Below are 15,872 nucleotides of genomic sequence, written 5' to 3' on the forward strand. Positions count from 1 at the left end.
ATGACGTCACCTCGCCGGCTGCCCCACTTGCGCCGACGTCGGCGGGGTGGGGGGAGAAACCGTCGTGCGTGATGACGTCACCTCGCCGGCTGACCCACTTGCGCCGACGTCGGCGGGGTGGGGGGAGAAACCGTCGTGCGTGATGACGTCACCTCGCCGGCTGCCCCACTTGCGCCGACGTCGGCGGGGTGGGGGGAGAAACCGTCGTGCGTGATGACGTCACCTCGCCGGCTGCCCCACTTGCGCCGACGTCGGCGGGGTGGGGGGAGAAACCGTCGTGCGTGATGACGTCACCTCGCCGGCTGCCCCACTTGCGCCGACGTCGGCGGGGTGGGGGGAGAAACCGTCGTGCGTGATGATGTCACCCGACGACTTCGCGCGCGCGCGCGATTCCGAACGAACTCGTGGGTGCGTGATGACGTCAGGAGGTGAGGCGGGAACGTGCTGACGTCACGACGCCGGCATTAAAAACTTAGGGAGGGTGCGGGGGTTGCGGTTGTTGGGAGGACGGGGGGGGGGGTTGGGGGGGGCGGGGGTTGGGGGGTGGGAGGGGGCGGGGGGGGTTGGGGGGGGCGGGGGTTGGGGGGTGGGAGGGGGGGGGCGGGGGTTGGGGGGTGGGAGGGGGCGGGGGGGGTTGGGGGGGGCGGGGGTTGGGGGGTGGGAGGGGGGGGGCGGGGGTTGGGGGGTGGGAGGGGGCGGGGGGGGTTGGGGGGAGGGTTGGGGGGAGGGTTGGGGGGGGCGGGGGGGTGGGGTTGGGGGGGGCGGGGGGGGGGTTGGGGGGGGCGGGGGGGGGGTTGGGGGGGGGGTTGGGGGGGGCGGGGGGGGGTTGGGGGGGGCGGGGGGGGGTTGGGGGGGGGCGGGGGGGGTTGGGGGGGGGCGGGGGGGGTTGGGGGGGGGCGGGGGGGGTTGGGGGGGGCGGGGGGGGTTGGGGGGGGGCGGGGGGGGGCGGGGGGGTTGGGGGGGGCGGGGGGGGTTGGGGGGGGCGGGGGGGGTTGGGGGGAGCGGGGGGCTGGGGGGGCGGGGCGTGGTGATGACGACGGCGGCGATGACGACGATGATGGCCGCCGCGATGGCGGCCCCTGCTCCGTGCGCGTCTCAGCAGCGAGCCCCGCGCGGCGCGGGAGCGCGGCGCCTCCCGTGAGGAGGAGGAAGAGGGCGGTGGTGAGGAGGGCGGTGGTGGTGGTGAGGAGGAGGAGGGTGGTGGTGGAGCTCGCGCGCCTGTGCGTGCGTGAGGGGGAGGAGGAGTAGGCGGCGGTGGTGGTGGTTGTTGTTGTGAGGCTGAGGAGGGAGGCCGTGAGAGAGGCGATGCTGTCGCGCAAGAAGAGTCGACACGAGGCGAGCAAACCCAGCGAGGTGCAGGGACGATACCTGAAGCGGGAGGCGGCGCCTTTCCTCAGGAGTGAGTCGTGTGGTGTGTCCTGTGGTGTGTGCGTCTTGTGTGTGCTCTGTGTCTCGTGTGTCTGTGGTATCTGTGGTATGTGCGTTCTGTGTGTTTCCGTGTATGTGTGTGGTATGTGCGTCTTGTGTGTGTGCCTCTTGTGTGTGTCTGTGGTATGTGTGTGTGTCTGTGGTACGTGTGTCCCGTGTGTGTGTCCTGTGGTACGTGTGTGTGTCTGGTACGTGTGTGTGTGTTGTACGTGTGTGTGTCTGTTGTACGTGTGTCCTGTATGTGTCCCGTGTGTGTGTGTCTGTTGTACGTGTGTCCTGTATGTGTCCCGTGTGTGTGTGTCTGTGGTTCGTGTGTGTCCCGTGTGTGTGTCCTGTGGTACGTGTGTGTGTGTCTGTTGTACGTGTGTCCTGTATGTGTCCCGAATGTGTCCCGTGTGTGTGTGTGTCTGTGGTTCGTGTGTGTCCTGTGGTATGTGACCTGTATGTGTGTCCTGTATGTTTCTCTGTGCGTGTCCCGTGGTATGTGTGTCTTGTGTATATCTACCTTGTGTCTGTGACGTGCGTGTGTTCTGTGTATGTGTCGTATGTATCTTGTTTGTGTGTCCCGTGTGTGTTTTTTCTCTGTGTGTTTCGTGTGTATATCCTGTGCATGTCTGATGTCTGTCCTCGGTGTGTGTCCTGTGGTGTGTGTGTCTCTGCCTTGTGTGTGTCTGCCTTGTGTGTGTGGCCTGTGTATGTGTCGAATGTATGTTGTGTGTGTCCTGTGTGTTTTGTGTGTTTGTGTCCTGTGGTGTGTGTGTCTATCGTGTGTGTGTTTGTTAACTTGTGTTGGTATTGTGTGTCTGTGTGTTAACTTGTGTTGTGTTGCTATTGTGTATGTGTGTTAATCTGTGTTGTGTGTCTGTGTTAACTTGTGTTGTGTTGATATTGTGTGTCTGTGTGTCGTGTCAGGCAACTTGAAAAGGGAAATGCACAGCCTTAGGATTGTGTTTGTTGCGTGTTCAAATCGGTGTGTTGTGTATTGTGTTGTGTGTTGTATTGTGTGGTGTGTTGTGTCTGCTCATTGTTGTGGGGAGCGGTGGCGCTACGAACACCGGCCATCATAGGTACTCGCTAACAGCACTTGCCCCCACAGTCTGTGAAGGCTATACGGGGGATCTTTGTCTTTGTGCAGGTGTGTGTGCGTACCTGTGTGTGTGTTGTTAGTGTGGTGTGTGTTATGGTTGTGTTGGTTGTGTATGTGTTTGTGTGGTGTGTGTTATGGTTGTGTATGTGTGTGTTTGTGTGGTGTGTGTTATGGTTGTGTATGTGTGTGTTTGTGTGGTGTGTGTTATGGTTGTGTTTGTGTGGTGTGTGTTATGGTTGTTTGTGTGGTGTGTGTTATGGTTGTGTATGTGTGTGTTTGTGTGGTGTGTGTTATGGTTGTGTGTGTTTGTGTGGTGTGTATTATGGTTGTGTGTGTTTGTGTGGTGTGTGTTATGGTTGTGTATGTGTGTGTGTTTGTGAAGTGTTGCGCATCAATTACCTTAGGGGTAGCGGTTCCCCTTCTTGTATGATGTGTTTCGCTGTTCTGTTGACCCTGTGCTTCTGTCGACCGTGCTTGCGTGTAGTGTTTGTTTGTGTTTATTTGTGTATCTCGTGCGAGTGGTGCTTGTGGCTGTTCGCCGTTTTCGTTCATCAGCACATGTACACGGTCTGCCTTGTGTTGTCGATTGCGCGTTTTGTTGTGTATTTACGTTGCGTACTGTGTGTTCGCGTGTTGTGTTCCTGTTTGTACCCTGTGTGCGTCTTGGCATTGTGTATTTGCCTTGTGCTTCTTGTGTTTTCCATGATACATGGTATGTGACCCAGTTAACGTCTAAATAACAATGCGCTGATTTTTGTTACAATTAACGTGTCATTTTATTTGTACAGGAACGCCTCCCCAAAGTCTAGGGACATTTTCAGAAAGTCCCACACTCAGATATTCGGCCAATGTGTGTGTTTTGCTTCCATGTGGCAGGAACCGTGAGGAGGTGGCAATAACCGTTCATGATTTTTTTTTTATTTGACCAGCTAAGGCCCACTAAGCTTTATATAGATTTTTTTTTTAGAAGCGACCTAGTTATGACAAATGTGGAAATTTATAGCGGCCGAATACTCTAAATGCGTGATGGTGATTCTAAATGCGGAGGGCAAAACCGGACGACCCGGAGAATATTCCACGCGACCACGGCGGGAGAGACACGCAGACTCCAAATATACAGCAGGCGTCAGGGTCGGGATCGAACTCATGAGATTCAAAGATCCGCACAGATGGGTTCACAAACCCAACACGGTCAGCCAAACCCTTGCTCGTCTACAAGCCCGTGCAACGGTGCACTTGTAAGCTGTTTCCACGCACACGCACAGACCTTTTGTCAATCCGCTGCTGGATGATGGTCTCCGGATACTTGACCAAGCACCCCCACACCTCTATGACGATGGTGCTCTGAGCCAGGGTGGGATGGGGGGAACTTTTACTTTACTGAGGGGTCGAATGGGACCTTTGGTGGGCAACCAGCCATTACCAGACGGCGTTATCCGACAAACCACATGAGAAGCGGCTCGCCTTTGCCGTGCGAGTGCGATAGCCGGCGTCTGCTTCCCTCTCGTTAACACCGCGGTAAAGTCAACGCGTGACGCGACGTCGCACAGTGTTCGCTCGCTCTCGAAGAGAGAGAGAAGGGACGACCTTAGAGGCACTGAGGAGGGTCCAGAATCAGAATATTTATACTGGAGGAATCCGATGAGCTATAAAGCTCTTTTTCCAGCAGAACCGCAGACGGGGTGGGAAGGCAGCAGCCACGCGATGAGCCGGTGTCATTGTGTGGGTTTTTTTATTTACGGGAATAAACCAGAGAACCCGGATAACAGGGGGAGAACATACTAATTCCACACGGCAAGGCGCCCGTGTCAGGGATCCAACCCAGGCACTTCTTGCCGTGAGGCACGAGCGTCTCCGCTGCCGCCAGCAGCCGCCCTGTCGTGCAAAATTCAGGCCGAAGGTTTTCCTTCCTCCGCTGCGGCGCTTCCAATGCGCGCATCTCTCTCTCGCTTGTGCCGCCCCCCCTTCCCCCCCGTCTACCCCCCTCCCCCGCAGACCTCATGCCCTCGTTCATCCGGCACGGCCCCACCATCCCGCGGCGTGCCGAGGCGGGCGCGGCACCGTCCGGTTACGGCGCCCAGGACGGCGCCGGCAACGCCGTCGTCTCGTCGTCCGCGGGTGGCGGCGGTGGCGCCGGCGTCTCGCGGAACACCAGCTTCCTGAGGGGGGGCCAAGCCACGGAGAGCGGCTGGCGGGAGCACCGGCGGACGCCCCCCCACGGCGCCTACAGCTATGGAGCGGCGGCGGTGGCGCCGCGGGAGTACGGTGAGGAGAGCGCCGGCGTGAGTTCGCGAGGCGGGGGGGCGGAGCGAGAGAGGATTGTGCGTGCGCGTGATCGTGAGAGAGTTTCTGTTACAAGCCCATGACGGGTTCGCCTGGGATTCGCCCGACCTTGTCGGAGCCGGAAGCCAAGCAGGTTCCGGCCTGCATGGCGCTTGGATTTTAGCGAGCGACCGTTGTGCGTAAAGCAGGCGGTGCGAGGCTGCAGTGGAGCTATGTTGCTGCTGCTGCTGCTGTTGTTGTTGTTGCGATTACGCTTGTTTACCCAGCAAAGCCTCGCTGAGTGTCAAGATTCCTTTCAGGAGGTCTCCTGCCAAGTTTTCGTAGCACGTTGCGATGCTGCTGCTGTTGTGTGATCCCGATTGAGTAATTTGTGGGTAACTTTTCAAGTTTGGATGGTCACGACGGCACACGATGGCCGATTCGTGCGTGGCATCGGGCAGCACTGCCAATATCCATTGATTAACCGTGCCACAACGTCGCTTCTGCACTGGGCAGCGTGGTGAAGTACGGTCATACAGCTCCCGTGACCTGCACGGCATTGAATAAGCCCTCAACCAGCAGAGGATCGACAAAAGAGCCGTACTCTAAATGTAAATGATCTCTCTCATTGTGACCCCCGATGCCAGAGGGAAAAACAATAAAACGCACGCTCACATTTCATTGATTGAAAAATAACTCGGTGTTTTGCGCACGGCGCACAGCTTCATGGCGATCGTTAGAAATCTACTTGAATCGATCGTAACGGATACGTTGTGGATAGCCTGTAAGCAGCGACATGTGGAGGAGGCAGGTCGGTGGTGTCACAAAGTCTTTCCATCGTCTCGGAGGCGGGGACGTGAGCGTGTTCGCCCGACGTAAGCTTCACCGTCTGATGACGCTGGGTGTCGTCTCCAGAGAAACTTCGAGCAAAAATGTTTAAATTCTGCTCGCTTATCAACGATTTTGCTGAAGAAACAGCTGATCGGGGCACATTTGCCTACGACGTGTCAACGTAATGTGATTGGCTCTGTTGGGGTGGCAGACGTTATAGTCAAGACAAACCGCAATTATACACTACGCGACGACGATCTAACCCAAAATAAACTAATTTGGATCATAATATTTGGTTGTGAAAGCCTCCGCGTCACATCAAGGCGCTCGAGGCTTCTCCAAGAATGACAAAATCATTATTAAACATTGTTATTATTTCCCGCACCTCCAACTGTCACGGTTAGCTATGTATGGTGCGAAAGAAGTTCAGCATACAGCGCATACGTACAGGTGGCTGAAACCTGGGTTCACAACCCAGGATCTTAAAGGTGCCAGCCCACAGCTCTGACCTCGGAGCCTAAACTAAACTTTTTTTGTTATTTTACCAGGTAAAGCCCACTGAGCTATGTAGCTCTTTTTTAGAAGCGACCTGGCCACAAACAATAGCTCACCGAAGTGGCTTATCACGTGGAAATGTATAGCAACCAAATACTCTATACGTGTGATGTACGATTCTAAATGTGGTGGGAAAAACCAGAGGATCTGGAGAAAAATCCACGAGATCACGGAGAAAGAGAGAGACGCGCAACCTCCAAATATACAGCAGCAGGCGTCCGGGTCAGGTTCGGCCCCACGACCTGCTGTATACCAGGCGAGGTAGTTAACATCTCCTAGCCACCGCGGCAACCTTGGTCACCCGGCCAATCACCCCACACCACAGACGACCGTTTGAGTGGCGGCCCCCGTGACCCCGTGCTCCGCGTGCGATTCAGACTACGTCGCCGCCGACCAGCAGGGAGAGAACGGCTCCGACGGTGCCCACTACCTCTACCCCGCCGACCCCTACTACGCCGACGAGGGCCCGCAGAAGCAGCCGGCGCCGCAGACGCACCGGCGCGTGCCGCCCGACCCCTACCAGGACGACTACCGCGGCGGCGGCGCCGGGGCCTACAGCGAGGCCTACCAGCCGGCGGAGCAGTACGGCGCCTCCGCCGGCGCCGTGGGGCCGCCGGGCGACCCGTACGGCGTGCAGGCGCGGTGGGGGCCCGGTGCCGCGCAGCGCAGGCCGCAGCAAGGTACGCCGACAGCCTACGGCCCCGTGACGGAAGTGCCGTGCAGCGTTCCCTCGTTATTCGCGACGAGGGATACTTTTTTTATGAATTACCTTAAGTAAATACGTATATAAGTTATTAAATACATACAAATCGTAATATCTCTCTCATCACTTTCTTTCTCTCTCTTGATGCAGTAGTCATGTTCCAGATGCTATTCGCGGACAGCCATAATCATGGACAGCGAGTTTGCTGTCCATGATTATGGCTGTGGGATTGCCGTACGGAGTCGCAGATGCCATCATCGCACCTCCGACCTGACCGTTTGTCGAGCGGCGGGCTGATGGGCTGGTGGGCTGATGGACTGCCCTGTTTATTGACGTCCTCCTCTCTCACAGGGCAGCCCCGGTCGGTCGTGAGCGCCCAGTCGGTGAGAAGCCTCGCGTCGGCCTCTGCTTCGCAGCAGCAGCAGCAGCAGCAGCTGCCACCGCCTGGCTCGGCCGGTCCGCCAGGTCCCGACGATCTCCCGCTGCCGCCGGGCTGGACGGTGGACTGGACGATCCGCGGGCGCAGGTGAGCACGCTGCAGTTCGTGCCGTGGAGGTTGTTTTGAATTGGTCGCCGCGTCCACGCCTGTTCAACCCTTCTCCCTTCCGAGACGTCAGCAGGGTGGTGGGGGTCCTGTTCACCGCTAGATCTCGGAACGCGCGAGTGGGCTCAGGGTTCATTTTATTTAGAGAAGCGTAGTTGCGCCGCTGTTTTTAAAGACGTTGTTACTCACCGCAGAGAACTGTAGTGACACGACCACACTCTGTGATCGCTGGTGCCAAACTGTGCCACTCGTAACCTCCCTCGTGGCCTTCTACTTCCGTCATCGGAACAGGGAAAGGATAAACTGCCGTGGTGGCGTTTACATTGCTATCAACCCATACGGCCTACCCTGTATTCTTGTACAGGGAAATTTAATTGTCAGGTCCATAGGACGCACAGCCGTTTCAATACGGGGAAAAAAATGCCTATTTGTTTGTGTTTCTCCCTTGAGATGGGACTTTGTTGGGTGAACGTTGAGATTCATAAGGGGCACGGGGTGACCAACAGGGTCTGAATTAGCCTGTTACGAGGTCGGGTACTGGGTTGACAGGCTCGTGTTTGCTGCGCTCCCTCACAGGTACTACATCGACCACAACACGAACACCACTCACTGGAGCCACCCGCTGGAGAGGGAGGGGCTGCCCCCGGGCTGGGAGCGCGTCGAGTCACCCGAGTTCGGCCTCTACTACGTGGACCACGTCAACCGCAAGGCGCAGTACCGGCACCCTTGCGCACCTAGGTCCGCTCCGACGTAAAACGAGTGTGTGCGCGTGTGTGTTCACTTGTGTGGGGGGGCGGCAGTGCAGCGGTTAGCGCTACGAACCTGGCGACCCGAGTTCGATTCCCGCTCACGGCCAAGATCAGTGACGATTATTGAACCGGTCCTGGGCCACCCCTAGGTCGACTGAGCCTCAAATGAGTTCCTGGTGTGGTGCGTAAAAACATCGACACTGGTGAGAACAAGGCGGCCTTCATAGGTGCTCGCTAACAGCACTTGCCCCAAAAGTCTGTTAAGGCTATATGGGGGATCTTTGCATACCTGTCAAGCTGTGGTGGTGGTGGTGTTGGTTGTGGTGGTAGTGTTGGTTGTGGTGGTAGTGTTGGTTGTGGTGGTGTTGGTTGTGGTGGTGGTGGTGGTTGTGGTGGTGGTGTTGGAACAGCTATGGTGGTGGTCATCAGTGTATTTGTTGGTACGGTTGAGGTGGTGGTGTTTGTTAGTGGGGTTTGTGTATGTTGTTGGTGGCGTTGTTGTTATGACTGTTAACACAGACAACAACAACCGCCATTCACCACTAAGTGGCGGTGACGTCACCAAGGCGCTTGTGCCAGGCAATGTGCACCTTAAGGCCACGTGAAGTGTCGAACGCCCGCTGGCAGGAGGTCACGGGGCAGACTCAGGTGCCATGGGTTGACTGACTGAGATGACTGGCTGATGCACCACCTGTAACAAACACACACAGGGCTGCACTTTATTTTCACTGTTAGCCATTCCTTCGGTCTGTGCGGCAAGCCGCAATCGTTTTGCGATCGTTTTCTATTTGCTTACGATCCATCGGCGATACTAACACACAAGTAAATTAACCACCCTGGTTTGAGCCAAGGTCTTGCCGTTGGGCAGAGGGCTGTCGAGAGCTACTGCCCCCCCCCCCCCCCCGCTGCGGGAGCCGCTGCGTTTCCCAGCCCGCCGGGTTGGTAACGCCTCGTGCCTCGCCGCAACAAGGACTTGGGTTCGATCCGCGTGGAGTTTGTTCTCCCCCGGTTCGACGCAGTGTGAATGAGTGAGTGTGTGTGAGAGTGAGTGTGTGTGAGTGTGTGTGAATGAGTGAGAGTGTGAGTGTGAGAGAGTGTGCGCGTGTGTGAGAGTGTGTGAGTGTGCGCGTGTGTGAGAGAGAGTGTGTGAGTGTGCGCGTGTGTGAGAGTGAGTGTGTGTGTGAATGAGTGTGTGTGTGTGTTTGTGAGTGTGTGAGTGTGTGAATGAGTGAGTGTGTGAGTGTGTGAATGAGTGAGTGTGTGAGTGTGAGAGTTTGTGAGTGTGTGAGTGTGAGAGTTTGTGAGTGTGTGAGTGTGAGAGTTTGTGAGTGTGTGAGAGAGAGTGTGTGAGTGTGTGAGTGTGTGAGAGTGAGTGTGTGTGTGAATGAGTGTGTGTGTGTTTGTGAGTGTGCGAGTGTGTGAATGAGTGAGTGTGTGAGTGTGTGAATGAGTGAGTGTGTGAGTGTGAGAGTTTGTGAGTGTGAGAGTTTGTGAGTGTGTGAGTGTGAGAGTTTGTGAGTGTGTGAGAGAGAGTGTGTGAGTGTGTGAGTGTGTGAGAGTGAGTGTGTGTGTGAATGAGTGTGTGAGTGTGTGAATGAGTGAGTGTGTGAGTGTGAGAGTTTGTGAGTGTGTAAGAGTGAGTGTGTGTTTGTGAGTGTGTGAGTGTGTGAATGAGTGAGTGTGTGAGTGTGTGAATGAGTGAGTGTGTGAGTGTGTGAATGTGTGAGTGTGTGAGTGTGTGAGTGTGTGAGTGTGTGAGAGTTTGTGAGTGTGTGAGAGTTTGTGAGTGTGTGAGAGTTTGTGAGTGTGTGAGAGAGAGTGTGTGAGTGTGTGAGAGTGAGTGTGTGTTTGTGAGTGTGTGAGAGAGCGAGTGCGGTGGAATTTGTTTGTTCTCTCCCTGTTCTGCGTGGGCTCGCTCCGGGTTTTTCCAGTCTCTTCCCATATGTACAAAAACACACACACATACTCGCACAATGTGACTGGAATTGAGCAAACATACTGCTGAAGTATAACCGACAAATTACTCAGTTGGGATCACAGACAGCAGAAGCATCGCCCCCTACTGTGAAAACTTGACAGGACCCTCCTGAAAAATGGTCATGAGTGTGAGGCTTTCCGAGGTGAACGAGCGAAATCATCATTGTAATAATAATTGGTCAGCAACAACAAAGTGGCAAGGGAGAACGCAACTTTGGTTTGCGACGTTCGCGTAACCACCGCCGTCGTGCTCCGTCGTTGCTCCGCAGCATCCTGCGCTACGACCAGCCTCCGCCCATGCGCGCGTTGCCGCCGATGCTCTACAACGCCCAGCCGCCGGTGCGGAGCCAGCCAGTGCTGGTGCCGGCCAACCCCTACCACAGTGCCGAGATCCCCGAGTGGCTGCTGGTGTACGCGCACGCCCCGCACGAGTAAGAGCTCACTCGCGACAAGAAAGAAACCGGCTCGCGCGGCGCACGTCCGTTTGGGCGCTCGCCCGCGCGTATGAAGTATTTCTCGCCAAATCGATTGATCCATCGTTTGCGCTTATGTACGCTCGCTCGTTTCCACGCTCGCTCACTCGCGCGCTTGCTCGCACGGTGACCACCACCTTCACGACCTGTACCATTATCAACACCACCACCCGCACCACCATCACAACCAACCACCATCATCACGACCACCACCATGTTCGCCACCGCATGCACCTTCTCCGCCGGCACCGTCACGACCACTACCAATGATCTCCACCGCCACCTCAACCTCCCCTAACCCTTCCCGCTCCGCCACGCACGCAGGTACGACCACAAGCTCAAGTGGGAGCTCTTCCAGGTGTCGGAGCTGGACACGTACCAGAGCATGCTCATGCTGCTCTACATGAAGGAGCTGGAGCAGGTGGTGCGCTCCTACGAGGACTACCGCCGCGCGCTGCTCTCCGAGATGGAGGCGCGGCAGCATCAGCAGCAGCAGCATCATCATCAGCGACATCAGCAGCAGCAGCTGCACTGGTATGGCGGCCGGGCCCACGCACCGTCGTCATACCAGCAGGGCTACGGGACCAAGGTGTGAGTCGTCGTCATGGTGATGGTGGTGGTGCTCGCGGCCGGACGTCGTGGAGAAGACAGAGCCGCGGCCAACGTGGAGGGGGGGTTGACGACTCCGTGTCCGTTTCAAGCCTCCACCTTTGTTTTGTTTGACCAGGTGAGAGGAGAAGCGCCTTGAGTGAAGGCGCTCATTCGCAAGAGTGGCCTCTGTGGCATCATTGACGGTCTGTCAGCAGGGGACGCCGATTGCTATTTTATCGTTCCGATGGACTCCTAGATCTCTCGCGATGTTGTCACGATGGTGTAACGCTTCGCGCGCTGGACTTGCGATCCAGAGGTCACCAAATTCCATTCCATCTCCCGGCGCGGCAGCTAACGCCACCCAGAAGCAAAGATTGGTTCACCACGGTTAGTCGACGGGCGGCCGTTGTGGTGGGGTAAAGTGTGAGTACACAGACCTCTCCTCGCGTATCTGGGGCTCCCTTCGGTGTAGGACAATGCCATCCCTGCCAGCAGTAGCGCGAGAAAGAAAATTGCAGGGCTGCACCTTTACCTCGTCGTAGATCTCGCTCCGTGAAAGGGCACGCCCTCGCACGCCTGCTCACCCTCTGGCTCTCACCCCCCCTCGCGGTAGGCTTGGGAAAACAGGAGCGCCGGTTGACTCCCGATAATCCGTGAGTGGATTACTGTGGGCTGCGGATTTAACCCGCCTTGCCAAAAAGTGACTAGCAATCTTGACGCACACGCCCCGGCTTCATTGTGAGCCGCACCTCGCTCGTGGGGTGGGGAGGGGTGGAGGGGGGGGGGCAAACTTCACTCTTGGCGCCCTCGTGAGCGCAAACGCGCCGGCAAGTAAACCCGAAACTCTGCTAAGTAAACACCCCCTGCACTCTGCGTAGCCAAACAGCGAATCCGTTATCCGTGTTCTTTATCCAGGCCACCTTCCCCTCCCTTCCAGGCCTTGGGGGAAAATCGAGAATCGAGCGGAGCACGGCAGCGCACGCCTGTGGACCGAGCACAGTCGCCGGCAGGGCGCGCGGTGCATCCCAAACCCACGTGGGTTGTGAGGGTTGGCCACGTCGATGGCCCGTCTGTGCGAGCTCGCCTGGCTTCCCGCCACACGATGTAGAGCGACTCTGTTGCTATTATAAATGGGGAAAAAGGGACCGCTGGTGTCAGCCTCTACGTTACAGAATGACGGCGGCAGAGTTTTTGACGGCAGCGGTTATTCTTGGGCACGGTTGCCGCGTGGTTCATTCTTCTCCGGACCGCGCCGCAAACTCCAGGCCCGCGAGCGCGCTCGGCACCTCGACGACGCGGCAACGGCTGCCAGAGGACAACGCCACCGAGAACCCCCCTCCGTCCCCCGCACCACGTCCATCGGAATCCCCCCCTCGGCAGGAACTTCTCGCCCGCACCGCTTTGTAAAGAATTCACGGTCGGCCCTCCCCCCCCCCCCATTTTTTTTGTACGAGTTTCGGCCTCCGCAACCGAACTGGGCCGTATTTATTATCATCATTCATTATCGTCGGCGATCCTGCCGTGTAAAAGACCCGTCGGGAATCGCTACGCGGGGCAAATGGGCGGGCCCCCCCCCCCCCCCCCCTCTCGTTCAACCACGAGGCGGCTGAGACGCGGCCGCGAGGGACGCGCGCGGCCCGTTAGGAACCCGCGCGGCCGCCGATCTCGTTCCAATTTGCTTTTATTGCGGCTAATGCCGGGCGTCTGCAGGGCTCGCGTGCTTCCGCGCGCGCACGCGTGTACGCGCGTGCGTGGCGCGCCTGACAACGGATGCAAAAAAATAAGTTACGCGGGGACTTGCGAACACCCCGTTCGCCAAATTCGCTCTCGCCGCCAGCAGCGCGGCACCATCACCCGTGGCCGGTGAAACCGTGCCGAGCCCTCGGGGCTCTTGCGTCGGTGGAGACCTCCTAGTGGCGGCGAGGGCACGGGGCCTTGCCGTGCCACAGAAGCGATCGAGAGAGACGGGGGACACGCGGAGAGAGAAATTTTAGCGCAAAGACTGCGGCTGTCCCCGCCCCCCACCCTCCATCTGTTGTCGCGTTTGCGAGTGGTCCGGCGTAACGATACGATATGCAAGACGGAGGCAGGGTTGTTGTTGGCACTTTAAAAAAATAATAACAATAAACGCCCTTCCCGTTTGCGTTGCGACTGTTATATGCAAAGCAGGTAAACGGAATTCGCGGCTGGAGGTGTAAACTGTCGGTGTAAATAGGAGGGGGATCTGCGCTAAATACAACAAGAGCGAGGGAAAGGTTCATGTCGGGGTGATGCCGGGAGTTCACGCAGCGCAGAGACCGCCCCTGCCGAGCGGTGTTGGAGAATGGCAGTGCCATTGCACACAAGTACAGGGGTGCGGTCCTGCTCATCTTGCGCACGCGTGTGTGCGCGTGTATATATATGCTTAAGGATGCTACAGTGGCGGTGTAATGGATAGCGCACTGGACTTGAAATCTACAGGCCACCAGTTTGATCTCCTGGCGCGGCCGTTGAAACAACGGGGTGGGGAGCAAGTTTTCCACATGTGCCGCTGGACGGGAGGTGATGGATGGGCGAGGCTCGGCGACGTCGATCGGCACGAACAGCTGCGTCACGAAAGGTGGCCGCTATTTTTAAAGGGGTGGGGGAGGGGCCCAGTTATCGACCACAACGAAAAGGAAACGGCGACTGCCTTTCGATGAATTCATCAGCTCAATTGTCCCAGTTCTTGTTAGGTGCATCTTTGAAAATGTTTGCTGGGAGCCGCAGCGTCCCGGTCTGTCTCGCGTCGCTCTTGCGGTGAGGCTGCCGTGGGCTGCCGACAGTCTCGCTGACGTCAACAAAGGCGGCTGCTCTTGTGGCCCCACTGGCAAAGGCCGGAGCCTCTCGCGCGCTCATTCGGATGTCCCAAGAGGTTCCGCGGTGTTCATCATCGCCGCTGCTCGCAATCCTGAACATCCAGGAGCCACGAATGAACAAGTTCCAAATTGGTCAAAGCGGAAGAGGACGTTTCGCTTGCCCCCTTCAACTTCCTATTTTACACCGCCGAGCCGAGCCGAGCCGTGCCCAGCCAGCCTGACGTGGGCCAGATGGCACCAGGTGGTTTTCCACTGCGGGAGGCGACCCGTGCTGCTCGTGTAGCCCCACGTGGCCCCGAGTCAAACTCAGGTGGCATGCGAGGGAAGCCTTTCACGGTTTGGTTCTGGCTCGGATCGGCAAATAGCCGGTGGAAAAACAACCTGTACCGTAATGTGTGTACGTTGAACTTTCGCATTCGTACGTAGCCAACCATGCTAGTCGGAGGTGCGGGGCAAGGACAACATAAACGCAAAACGTAGTTCTAAAGAAATTAGCTTTCAATTTAGATTTAAAAGTGCGTAGCCCCAGTGGCTTCCTAACATCGGAAGGGAGAGCGTTCCAGACGGCCGCAGAAGCGCATTTGAGAGGGCGCGATGCGGTTGACCGTCTTTGTTCGATGGCCAGCCAAAAGCCGCTGGCAAAAGGCCTCATTCTGGCTTGGCTCGAGTGTGCGAGTGGGGAATCGGATTCAAACAGTTTCTCAGTGGTGCCGGATCGGCGTCTCTGACACGGCCATCATGAACATTCAGAAATGTAAAATTAAATTTAAAAAATATATATATTGGCTTTATATATGTATATAGCATTACTATAAATTATTTAGAATAAACTTGCCGGCTGGAAGTTATACTGATGACGTGAATATAATAATGTAACAGACTATTAAGACGATAATCCTTTCTATGCATATCGTAGAAATGTGCAGCGGAGCTTTGCATACAAGATATTTTTAGGTTGGTGAGTGACCTGTTTAGCACCTCGCTGTCAAACACTTTCCGCTGAATTCCAACATCACCACGCGACGTTCCACTCACCTTGGTGTTCAAGTTCGTTAATGAAGAAGCCTTGCAGCCAGGTTAGCGCGAGAATGTGATCGACACATTGGCGCGTCTCAACATCGCCCAGTCTCGTCGGGTGGTGGAGAGGGCCATTCACAGGAAATGTGGCATGACCCACGACTACCACCGTGGCCTCATCCAAAAATCTAATCTGGGTCCTCGTTTTGGCTACAGAAACGTCCGTGTTGAGTTGTAACCGTCTGTCATCACTTTAGCGCCATACTCTGCCGCCTCTGTCACAGCGAAGGGCCTCTTCGAGTAACCGAGGTGTGTGGCGGTGGTCGTGGTGGGGAGCGGTGGCGCAGCGGTTAGCGCGCTGCGCTACGAACCTGGCGACCCGAGTTCGATTCCCGCTCACGGCCATCAACGTCAGTGACGGTTATCTGAATCGGTCATGGGCCTCCCCTAGGTCGATTCGGCCTCAAATGATTACCCGGTGTAGTGTGTCGTCACTGGGGAGACGAAGACGGCCGAGCGTGGTGCTTGCCGCCCACCCCTCGTGTGCCACCGTGCCGGCCTTCGTAGGTGTCGCTACTCGCTAACAGCACTTGCCCCTAAAGTCTGTTGAGGCTATACGGCAGAACCTTTGCCTTTGGCGAAGTGTGGTTGCCCATCAGAGCTGTTTGAAATTCCTATTTGGCCCTCGGTAAGGGGTAAAGTTCCTTACCGCTGCCCTAAATAAATTTGAGACTCAAGAAAAAAAATCCCGTCTGAAGCTGTGATATTTCGGCAGTCTGGATTTTAAGCAATACGGAAACAGGCACCCGTTTTAATAG

General features: G+C 56.7%; 1 protein-coding gene across 1 annotated transcript; it reads left to right on the forward strand.

Moving 5' to 3' along the window:
* Window positions 1-1,076: 1,076 nt before the first annotated feature.
* Window positions 1,077-15,787, forward strand: SAV1 (salvador family WW domain containing protein 1). The gene is made up of 7 exons (XM_061573747.1): window positions 1,077-1,399; window positions 4,511-4,780; window positions 6,541-6,843; window positions 7,218-7,392; window positions 7,987-8,148; window positions 10,406-10,567; window positions 10,934-15,787. The coding sequence occupies exons 1-7, from the start codon at window positions 1,306-1,308 to the stop codon at window positions 11,202-11,204; spliced, it is 1,437 nt and encodes a 478-aa protein (XP_061429731.1). The 5' UTR covers window positions 1,077-1,305; the 3' UTR covers window positions 11,205-15,787.
* Window positions 15,788-15,872: the final 85 nt, after the last annotated feature.

Source organism: Lethenteron reissneri, chromosome 53, assembly GCF_015708825.2.
Source record: "Lethenteron reissneri isolate LAM-NWPU_2019-01 chromosome 53, ASM1570882v1, whole genome shotgun sequence".
NCBI classification, from domain to species: Eukaryota; Metazoa; Chordata; class Hyperoartia; order Petromyzontiformes; family Petromyzontidae; genus Lethenteron; species Lethenteron reissneri.

Excerpts from the sequence above, each read along its gene's own strand:
- SAV1 (XM_061573747.1), top strand. The coding sequence starts at position 1,306 with ATGCTGTCGCGCAAGAAGAGTCGACACGAGGCGAGCAAACCCAGCGAG. Across the intron at positions 1,400-4,510 it reads GGCGGCGCCTTTCCTCAGGA|ACCTCATGCCCTCGTTCATC; the intron begins GTGAGTCGTGTG and ends CCTCCCCCGCAG. Across the intron at positions 10,568-10,933 it reads TACGCGCACGCCCCGCACGA|GTACGACCACAAGCTCAAGT; the intron begins GTAAGAGCTCAC and ends CCACGCACGCAG.